This window comes from Selaginella moellendorffii, unplaced genomic scaffold, assembly GCF_000143415.4.
Source record: "Selaginella moellendorffii unplaced genomic scaffold, v1.0 SELMOscaffold_0, whole genome shotgun sequence".
Classification (NCBI taxonomy): domain Eukaryota; kingdom Viridiplantae; phylum Streptophyta; class Lycopodiopsida; order Selaginellales; family Selaginellaceae; genus Selaginella; species Selaginella moellendorffii.
The window spans coordinates 2,091,558-2,109,346 of NW_003314261.1; the positions used below are offsets into that span (position 1 = coordinate 2,091,558).

Here is a 17,789-nt window from a genome sequence, read left to right on the forward strand (position 1 = left end):
GCCTCAGGTACCTGTTTGAGCAGAAGAACGATCAGGGAAGAAATAAAAAATCTTACTTCCGGATTGGCAGGCTGCTGCTGCTGATGCTGGATGACGCTTCTCAGCATCGGCTGCATTATACTCCCGATATCCACATTCTGCGAGCCAGCACCACCTTCTCCCAAAGTTTGCATCATCTGCTGTGCAAGGTTGCCAAACGCAGGAGTCCTGATAATGTTCCCGATGAGGCTTGCAAAGTTGTTCTCGTTGAGCGACGGTGACGTCGGTGGTGGCGACCTTGAATCAGTTCTAGCAGCAGGATCACTCTGACTTGAGCTCTCCGTCCGCCTTCTAGGCTGTACAAGAATTTACTGAGTGAACAGAAAGAGATTGAAACATACCACTAGCGGACGCAAGCGGCCCAAACCCAAGCCAGCCGGAAGATTTAAGCTAGGCTGGGGAGCAGTCGGAGTAGAGGTTGTAGTAGCTGTTTGGTCGAGTGACCTGTTGGTTGCATCACGAGAATCTGTCGATGGCTGCAATAGCACAAAGTTAGCAACAAGCTTCCAAGTTTTAAAGTTAGCTCAGTACTAGTGAGGGCGGTTGAAATGGGATTGAAGAAGTCTCGCTTGGAGATGGTTGAGGTGCTGGAACACTAGCAGGCTGCTGAGGGATGGAGACTTGTGCTTGCGCTGCAAGAGAGATAAAACAAGTTAAAACGCTTCAGTTTTAAACCAAACCAATGCAGATTACCCAGAGTAGTGGTGGGAGGAGCTGGTCCTTGTGGAAAAACTTGCGAGCTAAACGGAGCTGGTACCTGAAAATTTCCTGTTTGGAAACCAGCAAGTTGGCCGAGTGTAGCTCCCAGCATCGACGTCAAAGGATTGGATCCCATGCCCATCGTGGAGCCATTAAACTGCTGTGGATGCTGTGGAGCTCGTAAGTTTGCAAGCCCTCCAGGCCAGAGCTGGTTTAGCGCCTGTGAAACCTGTGCCATTTGTGCCGTTGGGGCAGCTTGCATAGGCACACTGGAATTAGCACCAACTGTACCTTCGTTGTCGGCTGGTGAAGCTCCAGGGCTTAAGTTCCTGGAGCGAGACGATAGCACCCGAGCGTCACCGTTATCCTGGATAACCATGATCGTCTCTTGTACCACAGCACTGGGAATACCCTGCGAGTTGTCATCTCCAACGTTTTCTTGGCCAGCACCATCTAAAACGCCCGCTGGTATTCCAGTCATAGGAACCTGTGGTTGCTGTGGTAATCCTCCCTCTTCGGTAGAAGGCGCGGCCGGAGCATTCGTTGAAGGTACTCCGGTATCACTCGTATGAATGTGGATGTTCAGGCTTCTTGGTCCTTGAGCACCTGGCCACCCCGGAGGAAACGGTGATCTTGCAGGGAAAGTACCTATCGGTTGAAAAGGCATCGGCTGCAAAATCAGTATGCACTCAGCCACAAATAAAGGTACAAATCACGAGCTTACCTGAACCATCATCTGATTTGGTCCAGTAGGAGAAACGAAAACTGCCGGACCAGAATTTACAAAGGCTTCAGCCTGTAGAAACCATGTGAAAGGTGCTCAGCGGAAGTAGCAAAGAATGAAATCTAGATGCTTACAGGCGTGGATCCCATATGCAAAGTCATGGTAGTCCTGCCAAGTTCCATCAGTAGAGCCCCAAGCTGCTGCATAATCGTCCCACTCCAAGCAGCAGCAGCTTGGACCTCTCCACGCATATTGACGTCGGCCAGTGTCACTTCGTTCTCAAGTTGTCCAGCCAATGCCTTAACAATTCAGGTTACTATGGAGTCAAAAAAAATGGAGAGAACTTACAGCAAGAAGCACCGCAGCCTGACCAGTAAGTAGCGACTGCGCACGACGAATGATTCCACCCAGCCCTGCCGGACTGAAAAGCGGTCTATTCACTGCAGGAGGACTTCTTTGTCCATTTGCAGAAGGTTCACCAAGAGCAGGAGGAGAAGTCTGGCTTGAGCTTTGGTTCTGAGTCTGGGGCTGGTTTGATGGCGGATTCGGAGTCTGGTTCGGAGTCTGGTCCGGAGTCTGGTTCGAAGGCTGGTTTGAAGGCTGAGCACTCGCAAGTCCTGTGAAACATGTCAATTTTTTGGAAGCTTGGAGCCAAAAAAGAAAAGAAAGAAACACACTCACCAAACATTTGTTCCATGCGACTGAGATAAATTGCCATTGTTGTCAGTGCATCAGGCGGAACCTGAAACCCCTGGTTTCCTCCAAAGGAAAGGCCCAGGCGCGGGGCAGTAAGAGGTGTACCTTGTTGCAAGTCGGCCGGACCCATGGGAACGTTTGATCCTGGAAGGTTTCCAACAGAGCCAAGAACAGCCGAAACAATCTGTCACCATTATACAGTAAGCCAAGAACAAAAACAGAAAACTAGCGGAGGAACTCACTCTATTAAAATCAGGAATCCCTCCATCCCCGACGGTCGGAACATTGATAGTTCCAACGACGAGACTGTGAGTGACTCCCCGGCCTTGCTGGTTCGGATCCGCTTGTCCCTGCGCACTCGCTTGATCGGCTATAGAAACTTAAGTCGTTTAGTCTCACGTTTTCCGAAAGTTCTACTCACCTTGAGCTTGAGTTTCACCGGACTGTGGTTGCGGCCTTGCCACCAAATGCAACGTATGCCCGTCTTCAACGTCTGGCCATCATCGCTAAGAAGATCAAAAAATGTTCGCAGAAACAAAGACAAGGAACATACTGTAAGCCGATAGAAGTTGATCGTCTTTCAGCACTCTCCCGCGGCAAATCAGCCTTTGGTCCTGCGCTGGAATTCCCACCAGTTCCTGGAGTTGCTCTTTCAAGGCAGGCACAGATATCTACGAGAGAGAGAGAAAGAAAAAAACCGTGAACATCCTCCTTGTTCTTCCAATCTAAAACCATTTTAAAGACACTTACATCCTTGTTTACTCGAACAGTGTGGCTCGCCGAGTCCAATGTCCTGATCCTGATCTCGACGGTAGAAGAATTGCTCGATCCCGATCCAGTTGAGCTCTCAGCTTCTCCCTCGTTTGCTCCGCTGCTCATTGTAGGCACTGCTGATAAGAAGGAAAAGGAAAAAATCCATATCTTTCCACCATTCGCGAGCTTAGCAAAGCGCCTACCAGGAACGCTGTGCCGGTGACCCAGAATGGATGCCGCAGTGGAGAGCGCCTTGGTCGAAAAAAAACAATGCACTGTTCTTCTTCGTCTAGGGCAAGTGAAAAATTAGGTCTGGGATTATTATGTAGGTTAAATCAGATCAAAGCCACGTGGCAGTTCTCTTAAACCCCAGCGTTTAGGATCGACGGTGGGCGCCATTGGGCGGGAAAATTCAAACAGGTTTAGGGTTCTTGGATCCGAGTTATGGCCGACGAGCCGGAATGGCTCCAGGCGAAGGCGCCGGCGGTCGTCACGTACCGGCGACGCAAGAGGTATGCGCCGCGGCTTTGTTCATTCCTAGATTCAAGACGGGCGGATGGATTTTCAGGAAACCGGCATCCGATGAGGAGAAGTCGGATGGCTCCGACGGGGAATCCGACGTCTTGAGGCCGCTGGCGCCGTGCAAGAGCTCGAAGAATGCCGCGCTGCCGCAGCCAAAGCGGCAGCGCGGCGGCGGCGGGCAATACTTCCTGGATTTCGGGCAGTCGGATTTCTCCCAGAGCGCATGCAAGGTCTGCGGCCTCGTCTACGCGCGAGGCCAAGAGAACGACACCAAGGTTCACGAGATCTTCCACAGAAACTTCCTTCGCGGGATCCAGTTCAAGGTGAATCGATCGATGCCTGATCTCGCTTCTTACATTCTCTCGGTTCTTGCAGGGCTGGCGAAACGAGAGAGTCGCCGCTCGATTCGAGGATAGAAGCAGTCGAGTCATTGTAGTTCTTCCGCAAGATCCCGCCCAACACCACACAAAGGTATCGATCCCCTATGCTCGTGAAGTAGTGCGCTAAAACTCCATAACCAGGTGAAAGAGGTCGCCACAACCATGGAGAAAGAGATGGGCCTTCCTCCAGACTGGTTGCTAAACACCCAATACAAGGTACCTTGGAAATGGAAGGCCTCCTTTTCTCTCGTTTCTCTCATAGCGAAGCCGTCTTGCAGGTTTACCTCTATGTTGAATCGAAGAGAGTACTCGGCTGTGCCGTTGCCGAGCCGATCGACGAAGCATTCGTTGCCAGGGTCGAGAGAGATCACTGCGATAAGGGGAAAGGTACGTAAGAACAAACTGCAAACAAGTTTCTCACGCATGGCTCTTTTGTTCTACAAATCAGCCGCGAGTGTGAAGAAGGAGATGGTATTTGGCAACATCAAGTTCGTCAGAGAGGTCCAGCGCAAGATCAAAACCAGCAGCAGCAGCAGCAGCAGCAGCAGCGCGGATCTAAACAAGTCGATCTCGTATGACAACAACGCTCCGGTGGCGGCCGCGTGTGGCATCCGGGGACTGTGGGTGATGCATTCCTTCCGGAGAAAAGGAATAGCGTCTCGTCTCCTCGATACGATCAGGTAAGCTCACGTACGTAACTCCTCTCGGCCGGAGCTCATTCTGCTTGGTGTTTCTTGCCAGGGACGATTTTGCCTTTGGATCCCAGATAAAGCTTGACAAGCTCGCCTTCTCACAGCCGACTGGAGACGGTATAGCATTCGCATCCAGCTATCTCGACACGGATAGACTTCTCATATATACTTAGCGTTGCAAAGAGATGCAAGCGTCGATTTTGTCCGCTCGAATCATCTGTATAATCCATCGCCGGGAGAGTTTCGATCGTCATTCCTCGGAATATGAACAAGCGTTCATGAGAAATAAAAGACAACGAACCATTTTATCTGCTCATGAAGGCGCTTGTGGATACACGAGCCTGTCTCGTCCAGAAACTAGCGTGGCCGACTCAATGACGTCGCCGGTTTTTAGCTGGGATAGAAGTTCACGTCCTTTGGTTGCATATCTGAAAAACCATGGATTGATTCGAGGCAGATGGAGATGAGACAAAGCTTACCCGAAAACTGCGAATTGGCCTTCTTCAAAGGAAAGTCCACCAAGCCCAGCCTGAGGTGATATAAAAGCTTAAAACTTCGTCTATTGTAAGACAAAGAAAGTGGAAACTTACGCTTCGCCTATCATATAAGTAGAAGAAAAACTGAGATGCGGATGACAAATCTTCCGCGCTAGGGTCGTGTGCCATTGCCACAGCGCCGTATACAGATAGTGGAAGTACTGGCAGCTCGCCATCCTGAAAGAGAGAGTTGTCATTCATATATCTCTTTGAATGTGTGACTACTCACCTGAATACTCAAAGTTGTTTTGTACAGTGGCTGGAATTCCCCGGATGGCAAGATCTCCATTGGAAGGGCGTCCTGCTGAGCGCTATCCGATAGTATCGCTTGTTCAGTTGTCCTGAGCTTGACTCCGTTGTAAAAGCCTTTTAAAACCTGGGAAGAAAACTTTAGTGACTGATAAGAACTAGATGCAGGAACCTTATCGGCGAAATTTCCAGCAGTGATGGGTGCAGAAAAACCATCAAGAACAACCTGCCAGTTTGAAACATCTCAAGAAATTTTCATAGCAATGTCAAGGAAATGAACGCAATTACCTGAATTGTTCCCTGTGGTTGAGGTCCTTGACCGGCTGCAACGGTGAAGGCCGTGTTATCACCTTTCTTCACAACCATTTCAACCAATGCTCGACCAGTAAGCCTATAGTATCAAACAAGGGGTGTTAACGAAGAATTTCCACAGGATTAAACCTGTGAAACCTGGGCAACTGTTGGTATTGTGCTGGAAGTAGATATGGAAGAGCTGGGGCCTGTTTCAGAAACCTTGGCACATAAGAAGTGAATGAACAGCGTTATCGAAAACGATCTACCTTAGGTTTTTACCTGCAAAAGCTCAATCTGAGCTATAACATCCAGGGACGAAGCAAGTCTTATTGAGACCTTGTCAGCATCTTGCTCCCCAATGCTCGCAAGCAAGGCTGGCAATCCTGCCTGAAGTCACACATTCACAAAACGAAGAAAAAGGATATGGAGAACATACTACCTTCTCATCAACTAGTGTATTGTAGAGCTCTTGTCCCGTCGCCCTCTTCTCCTCAGGTATTGAAGATATGATAGTGTCTTTGCCATCCATAACTATCTGAAAGAAAACACTCAAGACGAAGTGTATCGACAACTCGTTCGTACCTTGAGAGCTTTCTTAACATCCGATTCCATGCTACCGTATGGCTTCCTTTGTGGGATCCTGAGGAGATAGAAAATGTTTTCCAAAGGTTCCTATGAAGAACAAAAAGTTCCAATGGAACATTGAGAGATTTTGGAGAAATATACCTGAATGGCTTTCATGGTGGGTGTGATCACAGGAATAGCTCGGCGCAGCGCTACCTCTGCAGTGCGTGGCACTTTGGTATCTGGAGAGTAGAGAATCGCATTTGCCACCGGGAAATTCCAGTCGCTAAACGGTGCTGCCACCTGCATTGCTGCGAAAATTGCTATGGCGGCCTTCTTCCAGCTCTGTGGCTCAAAAAAGGGTGAATTCGCAGCGCGTGGTGGATCTTGGAGATGTAGATGCATCGATTCCTCGCCCGCCTGGAAAGAAATCGCTCGAAATCCTTGATATTTGCACGTATTGAACTTACGGCAGCTGACCGGATCGTCGAAATCCTTGGCGCCGACACCGGCGAGAGCGACAATCCATTCCGCGGCCTGGCGCTCACCGCGGATGCTCCCACACAGACCCTAGCGCTACCGCAATGCGGCATAGCTTCGTTGTGCTAGAAAGCCTTATCCCAATGGAAAGATATTTGAATTTCTAGATTCGAACCGGGGATTTCGACAAACCCTAACCCCGTGTTCTTGGATCGAGGCCGCTCATCGCGCTGGAGCAGTGGCGCCCAAGCGGCGCCATTCCAAATTCCTGGTAGGCCGACGAATTCCTTGCTACATTCCCTCGCTACTCACACAACCGCGATTTAGCTGCATTTCTAGATCGATCAATCGATCGAAAGAAGAGTTAAATCGTTCAATTGATCTGTCGAGAGCACAGAGAAGAAATGGAGATGGCTCGGGCGAGGCGCCGGCTGGAGGCGATGCTCCAGGCCTACGTCGACACGTCACAGTAAGCATTCAAATAATCTTCCTAGAACAACTAAACTGTGTGGAAAGAAACGAGAATTTTTCAGTGTGGCTGAGGAAAATAGATCCAAAGAACACCATTCAGTGATCCTTCTTCAGGTAGATCATACTCTCCATTTTTTCTCATTCCGGTTTTCTTCTTTCCTTCATTCTTAAGCTTGCGAGCAGCTGGTACTTAATGTTTCAGTTCCTCAATAACAGTGTGCTTGGAGACGAAGAAGAGTCTACAAGCTTATCAAGAGATGGAACACTGCTGCTACAAACATCCAAAGAGTTTACCGCGGCCACCTTGGGCGAGAGAGATTCTATGCCATCAGTCGTGCCCGTGACACCAAGCTCCGAGTCGCGTACTTCAACCACAAGGCCACGACGATCCAGAGGATCTTTCGCGGGTTTTACAGCAGGAAATTCGTCCACAGCTACTACGCAAGGAAAGAGTTCCTGCTTGACGCGATGGCCCGAAACTACGAGGTGAAGACCGACATCTTTGCGAACTTCAAGCAGCAGTGGGACGCCCGGATCAACAAGGTGGCGACGAAAACCCGCGAGGAGATTGAAAAGTTCTTCAAGTCCAGTCACTACTTCGTAAGTTCTCTGGAAGCTTTTTTGGTTCCTTTTGTTTCTAAGTCTCTTCTCTTTGTTCTTGCAGCTGGGAACTGAGGCCGAAGAAGGCATGTACTACTCCCACTACCTCAAAGTTTTGGGAGAACCAAACATCATCGAGGAGAAGATCAAGGAAACGGGGAAGGCGATGAATTGCGTGGAAGAAGTGAAGCGCTTGAAGCGTCGGCCGGGGCGACCGCCTCTGTGGAGATCAAAGTACTACATCACTAGCGTCGGGCCATACTTCACTCGATTCGACGTGAAGAAGCAGGAGGAGAAAGAGGCGAGAGAGAACCGGCTGTTCCACCAGGACTTCATCGTCTACGCGAGGCAGCAGGACAAGATTGATATGTTCAAGGGGCCGACGATCCGGGTCCAGACAGACTACGAGCAGGGCAAAGTTAAAGATCAAAAGGGATGGACGAAGATCTCGGACAAGCCATTCATGGTGTGCGTTCCACGGCGGCGCCGATTCTCCTGTGGTGGTTTGTAGTCTTTGGATTTCTATAGAATGGAAAATACACTTGTTCTTAACTAAGTTTTAATGACTTTTATACTATATATGATATTAGGGTTTAGACCTGAAGAAGCCTATTTGTTGGCCAGAAAAGAAAAGGATTTTTATAAAGGAAATCAGACGGCAAGGATTAATTTGACAATATTTTTCTTTCAGCAAAATATTTATCTTCTAAATTAAAGTGGACGGCTTGGATTAATTCAAACATCTTATCTGACGTTCAAGATTGGCAATCTGGTTCCTGACCGTTGTCTGCAGACACGATCCCGATGTTCATCTGCGACGTCTACTTTTAATATCTGACGGCCGCGCTCGCGCCACGCGGGGCAGAGGTTTTTCTTTGACCTCCTCCCTCCGGTGTCTAGGGTTTGCTTTCTTTGTTGCGGTCCCGGGGAAGGGGTCCGACAAGTGCGGGAGGGTTTGGCTGCTCGCCCTGGATCGGCGCCATTCTTCCTCTGCTAGATCGGCTCTCAGGTGTGATCTATGGCGCGCCACATTCTCCAAGGTAATGACGATTTGGTTTCGTGTCAGCTGGCTCGGCGCAATCTAGGCAGATGGATGCGATCAGGAAACAGGCGAGCAAATTTCGGGAGCAAGTCGCCAAACAGCAACAGGCTCGTTTCCATCCAGGATTGGGAGATTTGCTCACGATTTGGATTGGTGGTTCGCAGGCGGTATTCAAACAATTCTCGCAAGGATATGGCGGCTCTCAAGGGACCGACATTGTGACGAACGAGGCGGAGCAGCAGAGGCACCAGCAGCTGGAAAGATTATTTATATCTACACGCGCTGGCAAGGTATTGAGTTGTCGTTTGTTGCAACGAAGGGAATTCTTTCGATTTCTTACTCTTCTGATACTGATAGCTTTGTTGCTTTGTGTGCTGATGTGTAGCATTTCCAAAGAGAAATAGTGCGTGGAACTGAAGGATTGATCTCTACTGGATCCAAGCAGCTTGATGTTTGTAAGTGTTTCTTGTGAAAAAAATTCCAAATTGTGAGAGAGAAAAGCTTATGGTTTTTTGAACAGCTACCAAGCTTGCGGAGGATTGCCGAAAGTATGCCGCTGAAGGACCAGCTCCGAATGGGGCCCTTGCAAAGTCGGCTACGTACTTTGGAAATGCTCGACTCAATATTGAGAAGGAGAGAGATAGCATGCATCGAGCACTTGGTACTCAGGTAAGAAAGACATTCTTTGTGATAAGTTTTAACAAGTCTTGCAGGTTGCTGAGCCTTTGAGAGCGATGGTGATGGGAGCACCTTTGGAAGACGCGCGGCACTTGGCACAACGCTATGATCGTCTGCGCCAGGAGGCTGAAGCGCAGGTTTGGTCGGTTGTGTTCCTGCTTTTTTTCTCTTGGTACCAAAGGTGTTAATGGTCAGGGCCAGGAGGTTACTCGAAGAAGGTCGAAAGAGACCGGCCTCAATGCAGACAACGCCTTGAAACTGCAAATGGCCGAATCGAAACTGACAGAGCTTATGGCAGCAATGACAGAGCTGGGAAAAGAAGCCGCTGCGGCGATGACTGCTGTTGAAGCTCAACAGCAGCGTCTCACATTGCAACGTCTCATTGCCATGGTAAGCATCAGTCACTGGTAATTAAAGTCCCACAGTTTTTTGCGTTTCTTTTGCCAGGTAGAAGCCGAGCGAGCTTATCATCAGCGCGTGACTGATATCCTTGACAAGCTTCACACCCAGGCAAGTTGCGACGTTCTCTTGACCGGAAACACAGGGCTGAGATATAATTGTTCTCCAGATGGTTGCAGAACGGTTACAGGGAGAGTCGGGCGCGTCACAACAGCTAGAGCACTCCACGTCCCCTCCTCCGTACGAGGAAGTAAAAGAGAATGGTGGCTACTCCAACGTTTATCAATCCAACTCCGACCGAAAGTCATCGTTTTTCCTGGCCGAGGTACTGGGCTCTTTTTAAAGTTATAGCTGTGCTCTAAAACGTGCCGCCCAGGTGATGCATCCTTTTGAGGCGGAATCCGAGGGAGAGCTTACGATAGCTGTTGGTGATTACGTCGTTGTTCGCCAGGTAATCTAGATGCGTTTCATGGCTCCTAGTTTTGTCATACGATTCGATCTAACTTCCAGGTTTCTACGACGGGATGGTCCGAGGGGGAGTGCCGAGGCAAAGCCGGATGGTTTCCTTCGGCCTACGTCGAGCGTCGGCAGCGTGTTCCGGCGAGCAAGGTAAGTAATGATCGATCTTCTCCTTGACACTCGTTTCTTTCGAATGGAATAATAAAAGCTTGGAGGAACTTCCAGGTCCAACCGTGCTTGTGCCCCATGTAGGCCTTCTCGAGGAATCGATAACTTTGAGTTTGGGAGAGCTTTTCTCGCGTGATAATCTCTTGGAAGAGTGAGTACTCGGTTGTACACTGGTGCGCTTTAGCTTTTTTTTCTTCCTTCTCCTCCCCCTTGTATTTATATATCTAATTGATTGTTTTGATGATCCAGACAGACTTAAGAGATGATACTTCTTTGGTTACAAAAATTATAGCAGAGAAAAAAAGCATACAATGTACACAAAGCCATAGCACGAATTATGCGCGGCCGCGAATGAGACATAAGAAACTTTGCCTGCTCTTACGAGAGAGATAAATATCGCCTGCCGTGAGACCAGAAGAACGCATTAAAAGAGAAGTTACGAACCAAGGAGCGATGAGGATCTTCTAGCACGGACAAAAGAACGCTCGCTCTCTCTCTGAGATCTATCAGTTGGACCAAACGTGGACAAGCCCCTGCCTGTTACCAGTGTAAATCTCGTTCCTCTCCTCGTCGTAGAACAACGCCGTCACGTCCTCGAGTGCCTCACGGACCGAGCCTCGGATGTTGGACGAGTTTGCGTGACACCGCGGGCTCACTTTGACGCTGGGATCGTCGGCTCGGATCTTTGCCAGGCACTTCCCGGTCAGGATATTGCTGATGTTGATCGAGCCTACTGCGAAAATGGAGCAGTCAGTACCACAGAAAAGAAAGAAACGATTAGAGAAACGAGAGATTGTGGTTACCTGTCTCTTCGTCGCATCCCTGGGCCTTGCAGTAGGAGATGATGAGGTCCTGCTCGCTGGTGATGTAGATGTTGTTTGTGTTACAGTCCGGGTACCACAAGAGGTGGTCCTCGAAGGAAGTGACCAGCTCGCCGCGGAAGTTCCACACGGCGACAGTGCGGTTGCGAAACGTGAGGAACAACTGGTTCTCGTACAGAAAGATGAAGGCCGACGGTGTCATAAATTCGGTCCTGCTCACTTCCGTCAGTTGGGCGTTTCGTACCTGCGCGAACAAACCAAAAGCCGTCAGCTACAGGGATAAGCGCTTTGCTTTTACTTACGTCAAGGATTTGGAGGTTCTCGTTCTCCTGTTTCACTAGCAGCTTCTCGTTAAATTGCTCGATGAAGTCGAGCTTCTTGTTGCGGTGGAGGAGATGGTTAAACGCCTTTAGAACGGAACCATCTTCGATGGACAAGATTTTAAGAGGAACATGGCTCGCCGCTCTGTCAAATATGAGCAGCATAATGCCAGGACTGTGACCAGGAAAAAGAAAACGTCTTAAAGGAGTTCAAAAAATCACAACTTCACGCGTTACCTTATCTTAATCTCTTGGACATGCTCGTCAGATATAGAGTACAGCATGGTGTAGTTTTTGAGATCAAAAACTTTGTAAATCCTGCAAGGAGAAAAAAAAAACCATCTCAGTAGTGATTAAATGTTGCCGGAAAAGTGAGATGAGCATACCGATCCTGTGCGGAATACGTTAGCACCTTTCCGTTCACGTCGTCGAACTCCACGAAGCCGGGCCAACGCAATGATTCTGTTTCGAACAAAGGAAATCCAGCGTCAGGCTGTCCTCTTCTAATATACCTGCGAAAAGTTAACACAAACTAGTAAAATAAAAGATGAAAGCATGGAAAGTTTTACTCGATGGGTGTTGTCCTGCATTTTAGTGAGCTGAAATTGTCAGATGCGTATACTGAAACAGTGATGAGCGAGTCGTTGTTTTTGTTATAGAAAAGGCTTCTGATGACTTCGTCGGAGCTGATATTGAGAAAACAGATCTTCTTATTTGTTTCTAAAAGCCCAAACGAAACAAAAAGAAAAGATTATATTTGCCAGGGAAATGTGAACGGATATGACTGCCTACCTCTGCTGAAAGCAGCACAAATGCCCGAATGCGCCAAAGCAAAAACGATGTCACGGGCAGCAACGATCTCCACGATCTTGGACCTCTTCTTTAAGAATGGAAGTTTCAAGCATCTGTGCGCTTTGGGATCGTGGGTATCAAACTCTTCCTATTGCGAACCCCAAAGAAAAATAAAAAATGCAGCTGAGATAAGTATCTAATCCATACCTGGAGCTGGAAGTTTCGAAACTTCTCCTGGGAGCTTGTCCGATTGAACGCCCAGTTGCCCGCGCGGCTGATCTCTCGCCTCATGAGCTTTCGGACACTGTTGCCGCAGTAATCGTCAGGACGTGGTCGCTTGCCCGCTTGGATGCGCCGGCCGGACGAGGGTCTGGGGCTCACTTGCAGCTTCTTGGAATCCATGCCTCCCCACAATCCCTAACCAAAGCACCAAACCCTCGCGGCGAGACCTCGAGCGCCAGCGGCAGGAGTAGCGCCTTCAGCCCTGCATTGTCATCGCGCAAAGGAATCGTCCCCCCAGAGCGCTAGCGCCGGAGAATCGAAGAACCGAGGAGAAAGAAGGCGCAACGCGCACTATTACCCTGCCCTAAACTCAAAAAACAACTGCAACAAGGTAAAAAACTTAGATCAAACAAATACAAACTGGGCCGTTGGATGCAACCTAGTCGGACGGCCCAGATCGAGAAATTCAAACGTCCGGCCGCCGGCGTTTTTTGAATTTCACGATTTGATCTTTACTTAGAGGGTCCAAGTGATGCATGGTTCGAATCCTTTCCCGTGAGGTCTAAGTAGTGCAAGTGGTGCATGGTTCGAATCTATTTGGGGCCGCAGCTATGGCGGCACTGCGACGATGGAGGGAGCACGCTGGATCGCTCCGAAATCTCTTCGCGGGAGCTCCGGCGCGGGGGGGATCGCAGGAATCGCCATCGCCATGGCGCCTGCTCCAGCAATCCAGGAAGGTAACGCAGATCACAGTGCCGCTGACGCCGCCCGAGGGATTCTATCGGGCCGACTGGGATTATCGCGGCCAGCGCCAGATCGTACCCCTGGCTATGGCGGTGCCATACATCGCGCCCGATGCCTGGGTCGCGCCGAATGCCACGCTCATCGGGAACGTCAAGGTGGAGGACAAGTGCACGGTGTGGTATGGGACGGTGCTACGAGGCGATCTTAACAAAATCCAAATGGGATTTTGCTCGCATATCTTCGACCGCTGTGTTCTTCACGTCGCCTCCGAGTCCCCAGTTGGTACGTTTTACTATCTTTTTATTGTTTCGTCCATGGTTAGAATGTAGATCGCAGTGAACGGTTTCGTGAATTATTTATTTTTGGTGGTGGCTTGCTTTCGTTTGTGTTTGATTGACATAGTTCTTCTCTTGCTGCTATGATTCTTTTTTGTTTTCGGCATTCCACGGTTTGTTCTAAACTTAAAACTCTTTCCAGCATAACTCTGGATTTGCTATAGTTTTGCATCCATTCTCTCTTGCTGCTGCGATTTATCCGATGGTACTGAAAAGTTTGTCCATCCCAGGCTTGTCTCTCCGTTTGTTGCTTTTATCATTCTGTGCTTCACGTTTGTGAAACTTCCATCCCTCATTTCGCAACTCTTTTCTCCTTTTCTACATTCCTCCTTGTTTGTTCTTGTCGTTTCTCTTGCTCCTATGATGTTTTTTGCTTTTGGCATTTCAGCTTTTCGACCATCTAAACGTTTTCTCGCTTACACTCTTTCCAGCATTACTTTACGAGTTTTCCGATGATAGTCCATCCCAGGTGTTTCGCAACTCGTTCCTCTTTGCTACATTCCTCCTTGTTTGTTCTTTGCTTTTCTTTGAGCAACTTATCTCTTTGCTTTCTTTTCTTGTGTGTTAGTTTTCGTCCATGGTTTCCGAGAATGTAGATTGCAGTGTATGGTTTGTGATTTTTTTCGGTGGTGGCTTGCTTTTTTATTCCTTAGAAAGACCTTGTTTTCAAATTTGCTATGATTCGTTTTGGTTTTTGGCATTCCACCTTTCCGAGTGAACTTTCGTCTAAACGTTTCTCGCTTAGACTCTTTCTAGCATAACTTTGCATTTGCTAATTCATTCTCTCTTGCTGCTACGATTTATGTGATGGTACAGCCCATCCCAGCATTGTTTGTTTTATTTTTTATCATTCTGTGCTTCATGAAAACTGTTTCGCATTTCTTTTATCATTTGCTACGTTCCTCCTTGTTTGTTCTTTGCTTTTCTTTGAGCAACTTATCTTTGTGTGCTTTTCCTTCTCCAGGACTTCCACCGCATCTCATCATCAGCCACTACGTAACAATCGGTCCCTACTGCACACTCCGGTCGTGCATCATCGAGCGCGAGTGCATCATAGGCGAGCGCTGCGTCATCATGGAAGGCTCCGTCGTGGAGACCCACAGCATTCTGGAGCCCGGCTCGGTGGTTCCTCCCGGACGCCGGATCCCAACGGGAGAGGTCTGGGCCGGCAATCCAGCGAAGTTCGTGAGAATGGTAACTTTCGACGAGACCAAGGCGTTCGTCGGCTTCGCCGAAGGCATCCGGAGCTACGCGCAGCAATACTTTCGGGAGTTTCTTCCTTACTCCACTGCCTACTTGGAGCTCGAGAAGATAGTGAAGAATGGAGGCGTCACTCTAAGCGTAAGTGGTCTCGAGTTCATCCATTTCTTTTCCGGACTAACAGGTCTATTGGATTTTACAGCACTGAGATCGTCCCAAACTTTTCAAGCTTCGGGGTTCCAAATTTTCGTGAAGTTGGAGAAGTTTCGAAGTTCCAAATTTTCGTGAAGTTAGGAAGGTTTCGAAGTGAATAAGGAGATAGACAATGACGACATCCCTCTCTTTCATTTCTTCCAATTTGATACCTTGTTTAGTCTTTATTATCTATCCTGTGCTCATTGGTGTGCTCAGAGACGATCGTGACGACGTAGACATGGTGAGCGAGCGTAATTTTTTTTTATCGCGAGCTTTCTATTCTCTGGTTGACTTACATAACGAATCAAGGTCCGAGGAGCGCTGGAAACGCTCGTTACTGCTTTAGGCAACGCGACTCAAGATGATCACGGGCAGCTTTCTCCTGGTCTTGTGAACTGTGAACTTCTTGCAAGAGAGCAGAACATCGTTGCGTTGCTTTTGAGTTTGCTGGTAAGCTAGGAAACTTTATGGGAACTATCTTATCAAATGTCCTCAGGAGGAGGAGGATTTCTACGTCCGGTACTATGTTCTTCAGCTTCTTACGCGAGTTTCACCAGCTAGGTGAGTTGCTGTCGCAAGCTTGGATACGCAAATCTAAATGGTGTGCACTTGAAGATTCCAAGAGGAAGTCCTAGCAACAATCACAAGACTCATGGATATGAAGCTGGAATGCGAGGTCGTAGACGGCTGAAAAGCTCACGTAATAAACGTTTGCGGGTGATCTGGAATGAAGCACTTGTGCTTTGACAGGTGGGACCTTTGATGTATTTGAGCTTTCGTTTCTGCTTGCTATTTTTTTTTTAACAGGAGATTCAAAAGATAGTTGTTTTTGAAGGCGCCTTTGAGAGGGTGTTTCACATTGTAAAGGAAGGAGGGTCCCAGGTAGCGTTGGAGCCGATCTTTGAAGTCTAAAATACTTCTATGATATGCAAGAACTAACCTCCTGTTAATGAGAGTACAATTTAATGATTTTCTAGCTCTTAAACTTTCTCTAATTCTTTTGCTTATCACTAATATAAATTGTGCCACAAGAGCTTCAAGCTTTGTGTACACACTTTAGTTTCTGGTCAAGGAAGGATCTTAGTTTGAATATAAAAAATTAGGCTTCAAGGCTTCATGTTAGAGCCACTTTGGGTGAGCATGTAGAGTTCACTAAGACCTTGCAAGCTTGCCATGAGGAATCTCCTTGAGCTACATATAGCCAGTGTTGTTCTCACAAAAACTGAAGTTTTGGGCAACTTTTATTCAAGAAGAATACATATTATGCCTTATAATAATATAACTCAGAAGAGCCCAAAAAAGGATTCCTGAAATTGACAAGTTAGTAGACAAGGCAATATATTGAGGTGGATGCTTCTCCTCCAAAAGTCTTAAAGAGTTGCCTCAAGGGAAGACTTATTTGCCGTATCAAATGCTAGCAAGCCAAACTCATGGGACCCATGGATTTTGACTTGCTCCAGAGGCTGAAAATCTTCTTCATACTTGATATAAAACTTCTCTATTTGGGAAACATGGTATAGACCAACACCTCCAACTCGGGCATTTGCAGAATCTTGGGAATCTTTGTTGTAACTTGTGATTCCAACTAGATTCTAAGGAGATGAGTTGACATGGGAGGAGTATTCTGAAGACTCTATCCAGTTCAATTGCAAAAAATCGAAAACATTGCAATTCACCACCTCAGTGTTTGACAACAATGTAAATGAGTAAAAATTTGACTGAACATGAGGCTTTAAAATGGAGATTTTGGAGTCATGAGAGGGTGATATAGAGTTATTTATAGTCCACTTCTGCCCAAAGAAGAAGCATAGGTAGTATGGTATGCGATTGTCCATTTGGTTTGCAACATTAACAACTTGTTAGAATGCATGGGATGAATGGGTCTATGGGCCATGAATGGCTCCAGGGACTGCAAGCAAATGAAAGCTCTTGGTTATGTAGCAATCATTTTTGTTTCACTCACACAGCAAATTTGTGGTGGGAATCTATCTACATAAATGTAATACTTAGTCTCTCTAATCTTGGTCATCTTGTCGAAGGTAGTTGAAGGTGATGGAAAAGGCACTAAAGACTTCTCAAAAAGAGGATTGCCTACAAAAGTGGTACACATGAATTTTATGGAGGATGATTGGGGTGAAAAAATGGCCACAGAGTTAAGAATGGTGGACATGGAACCCAGAATTGATTCAATAAATAAATTCTACCATCTATGAAAAACAAAAGCCAAAAGCTTAACCCAATTTAATAACTTTTGATCTAGAGAAATACAATAAAATCTATCCTTTGATCTTTGCTTTGGAACTCAGTACTTCACATGATAGTTGAAAAGTGAGGCATCCCACAGTGGTCACCATCGTTTGCAAAGGAATCTCGCAACCTCACCATACACTCAAAATCCAATTGGAAAACCCACTAGAAAATAATCTAGATATCAATTTAATCTGAGTATATCTGGGAATGTCTGGAATCATACTCATGCTCCAACAACATCCTTTCCTGTGAAATCTTGGTGCCTTTCAGGCTGTAAATCACACAAACAATCACACCACATATACACTTCAAGCTCAAGGTGATCATCCATGGTGTACTCAGATGGCAAACAGCCGGAACGCTAGAGCAATCTTACAAAAACAGGGAGAGGTCTGGGCTAGCAATCCAAAGTTCCGTGAGAATGGTAATTTACGATGAGACCAAGTCCTTTGTCCGCCATCTGGG

General features: G+C 47.5%; 8 protein-coding genes across 12 annotated transcripts in view; 5 read left to right on the forward strand and 3 right to left on the reverse strand.

Annotated features, from left to right (window-relative positions):
• Positions 1-3,211, reverse strand: part of LOC112344342 (large proline-rich protein BAG6-like) — a 3,553-nt gene extending 342 nt beyond the window's left edge. The window contains exons 1-14 of the mRNA XM_024668867.1: positions 3,115-3,211; positions 2,909-3,048; positions 2,712-2,829; positions 2,580-2,651; positions 2,401-2,528; positions 2,144-2,342; positions 1,811-2,079; positions 1,597-1,761; positions 1,463-1,534; positions 733-1,408; positions 571-671; positions 381-515; positions 57-335; positions 3-11 (exon numbers count right to left, since the gene is read on the reverse strand). Of these exons, the coding sequence (XP_024524635.1) occupies positions 3-11; positions 57-335; positions 381-515; positions 571-671; positions 733-1,408; positions 1,463-1,534; positions 1,597-1,761; positions 1,811-2,079; positions 2,144-2,342; positions 2,401-2,528; positions 2,580-2,651; positions 2,712-2,829; positions 2,909-3,037 (2,352 nt within the window). The 5' untranslated portion in view covers positions 3,038-3,048; positions 3,115-3,211. The remainder of the gene's footprint in view (positions 1-2; positions 12-56; positions 336-380; positions 516-570; positions 672-732; positions 1,409-1,462; positions 1,535-1,596; positions 1,762-1,810; positions 2,080-2,143; positions 2,343-2,400; positions 2,529-2,579; positions 2,652-2,711; positions 2,830-2,908; positions 3,049-3,114) is intronic.
• A 136-nt stretch (positions 3,212-3,347) lies between these two features.
• On the forward strand, positions 3,348-4,819 carry LOC9655804 (protein CHROMOSOME TRANSMISSION FIDELITY 7). Its single transcript, XM_002960152.2, has 7 exons — positions 3,348-3,423; positions 3,480-3,756; positions 3,809-3,904; positions 3,955-4,029; positions 4,092-4,200; positions 4,262-4,493; positions 4,555-4,819. Exons 1-7 carry the CDS (start codon positions 3,356-3,358, stop codon positions 4,676-4,678), a joined length of 981 nt encoding a protein of 326 aa, XP_002960198.1. The 5' UTR covers positions 3,348-3,355; the 3' UTR covers positions 4,679-4,819.
• On the reverse strand, positions 4,643-6,834 carry LOC9662930 (peptidyl-prolyl cis-trans isomerase CYP37, chloroplastic). 3 transcript variants are annotated; one of them, XM_024689006.1, is made up of 13 exons: positions 6,619-6,834; positions 6,311-6,568; positions 6,167-6,256; positions 6,024-6,119; positions 5,864-5,971; positions 5,732-5,790; positions 5,579-5,681; positions 5,463-5,516; positions 5,271-5,417; positions 5,096-5,218; positions 4,985-5,034; positions 4,807-4,933; positions 4,643-4,722 (listed from the first exon to the last, which is right to left on the reverse strand). In XM_024689006.1, exons 1-12 carry the CDS (start codon positions 6,739-6,741, stop codon positions 4,819-4,821), a joined length of 1,326 nt encoding a protein of 441 aa, XP_024544774.1. In that variant the 5' UTR covers positions 6,742-6,834; the 3' UTR covers positions 4,643-4,722; positions 4,807-4,818. The 3 variants fall into 3 exon arrangements, with proteins under 3 accessions (XP_024544774.1, XP_002960870.2, XP_024544725.1); XM_002960824.2 differs by lacking the exon at positions 4,643-4,722 and having other exon boundaries at positions 4,726-4,933; positions 5,741-5,790; XM_024688957.1 differs by lacking the exon at positions 4,643-4,722 and having other exon boundaries at positions 4,726-4,933.
• LOC112344357 lies at positions 6,829-8,278 on the forward strand (the record flags this gene model as incomplete). Its single annotated transcript, XM_024668938.1, has 5 exons — positions 6,829-6,899; positions 6,956-7,097; positions 7,145-7,213; positions 7,316-7,699; positions 7,764-8,278. Coding segments are annotated over 5 exons (1,113 nt in total), but the record flags the coding sequence as incomplete, so codon positions are not given.
• Positions 8,279-8,578: 300 nt separating this feature from the next.
• On the forward strand, positions 8,579-10,691 carry LOC9655805 (SH3 domain-containing protein 2). 2 transcript variants are annotated; one of them, XM_024689193.1, is made up of 12 exons: positions 8,579-8,708; positions 8,766-8,848; positions 8,906-9,031; positions 9,127-9,196; positions 9,262-9,410; positions 9,455-9,556; positions 9,615-9,809; positions 9,867-9,929; positions 9,988-10,143; positions 10,195-10,269; positions 10,329-10,427; positions 10,503-10,691. In XM_024689193.1, the coding sequence occupies exons 2-12, from the start codon at positions 8,789-8,791 to the stop codon at positions 10,527-10,529; spliced, it is 1,122 nt and encodes a 373-aa protein (XP_024544961.1). In that variant the 5' UTR covers positions 8,579-8,708; positions 8,766-8,788; the 3' UTR covers positions 10,530-10,691. The 2 variants fall into 2 exon arrangements, with proteins under 2 accessions (XP_024544961.1, XP_024544916.1); XM_024689148.1 differs by having other exon boundaries at positions 8,766-9,031.
• A 113-nt stretch (positions 10,692-10,804) lies between these two features.
• On the reverse strand, positions 10,805-12,973 carry LOC9662931. Of its 2 annotated transcripts, none has more exons than XM_024688885.1 (8): positions 12,586-12,973; positions 12,379-12,526; positions 12,156-12,306; positions 11,973-12,098; positions 11,824-11,904; positions 11,569-11,761; positions 11,249-11,510; positions 10,805-11,175 (listed from the first exon to the last, which is right to left on the reverse strand). In XM_024688885.1, exons 1-8 carry the CDS (start codon positions 12,778-12,780, stop codon positions 10,952-10,954), a joined length of 1,380 nt encoding a protein of 459 aa, XP_024544653.1. In that variant the 5' UTR covers positions 12,781-12,973; the 3' UTR covers positions 10,805-10,951. The 2 variants fall into 2 exon arrangements, with proteins under 2 accessions (XP_024544653.1, XP_002960871.1); XM_002960825.2 differs by having other exon boundaries at positions 10,805-11,178.
• A 188-nt stretch (positions 12,974-13,161) lies between these two features.
• LOC9641493 (gamma carbonic anhydrase-like 1, mitochondrial) lies at positions 13,162-15,264 on the forward strand. Its single transcript, XM_002960154.2, has 3 exons — positions 13,162-13,626; positions 14,644-15,020; positions 15,082-15,264. Exons 1-3 carry the CDS (start codon positions 13,212-13,214, stop codon positions 15,085-15,087), a joined length of 798 nt encoding a protein of 265 aa, XP_002960200.2. The 5' UTR covers positions 13,162-13,211; the 3' UTR covers positions 15,088-15,264.
• LOC112351445 (golgin candidate 6-like) lies at positions 15,174-15,654 on the forward strand. The gene is made up of 3 exons (XM_024689402.1): positions 15,174-15,315; positions 15,384-15,524; positions 15,571-15,654. The coding sequence occupies exons 1-3, from the start codon at positions 15,205-15,207 to the stop codon at positions 15,637-15,639; spliced, it is 321 nt and encodes a 106-aa protein (XP_024545170.1). The 5' UTR covers positions 15,174-15,204; the 3' UTR covers positions 15,640-15,654.
• The last annotated feature ends 2,135 nt before the right edge of the window (positions 15,655-17,789 follow it).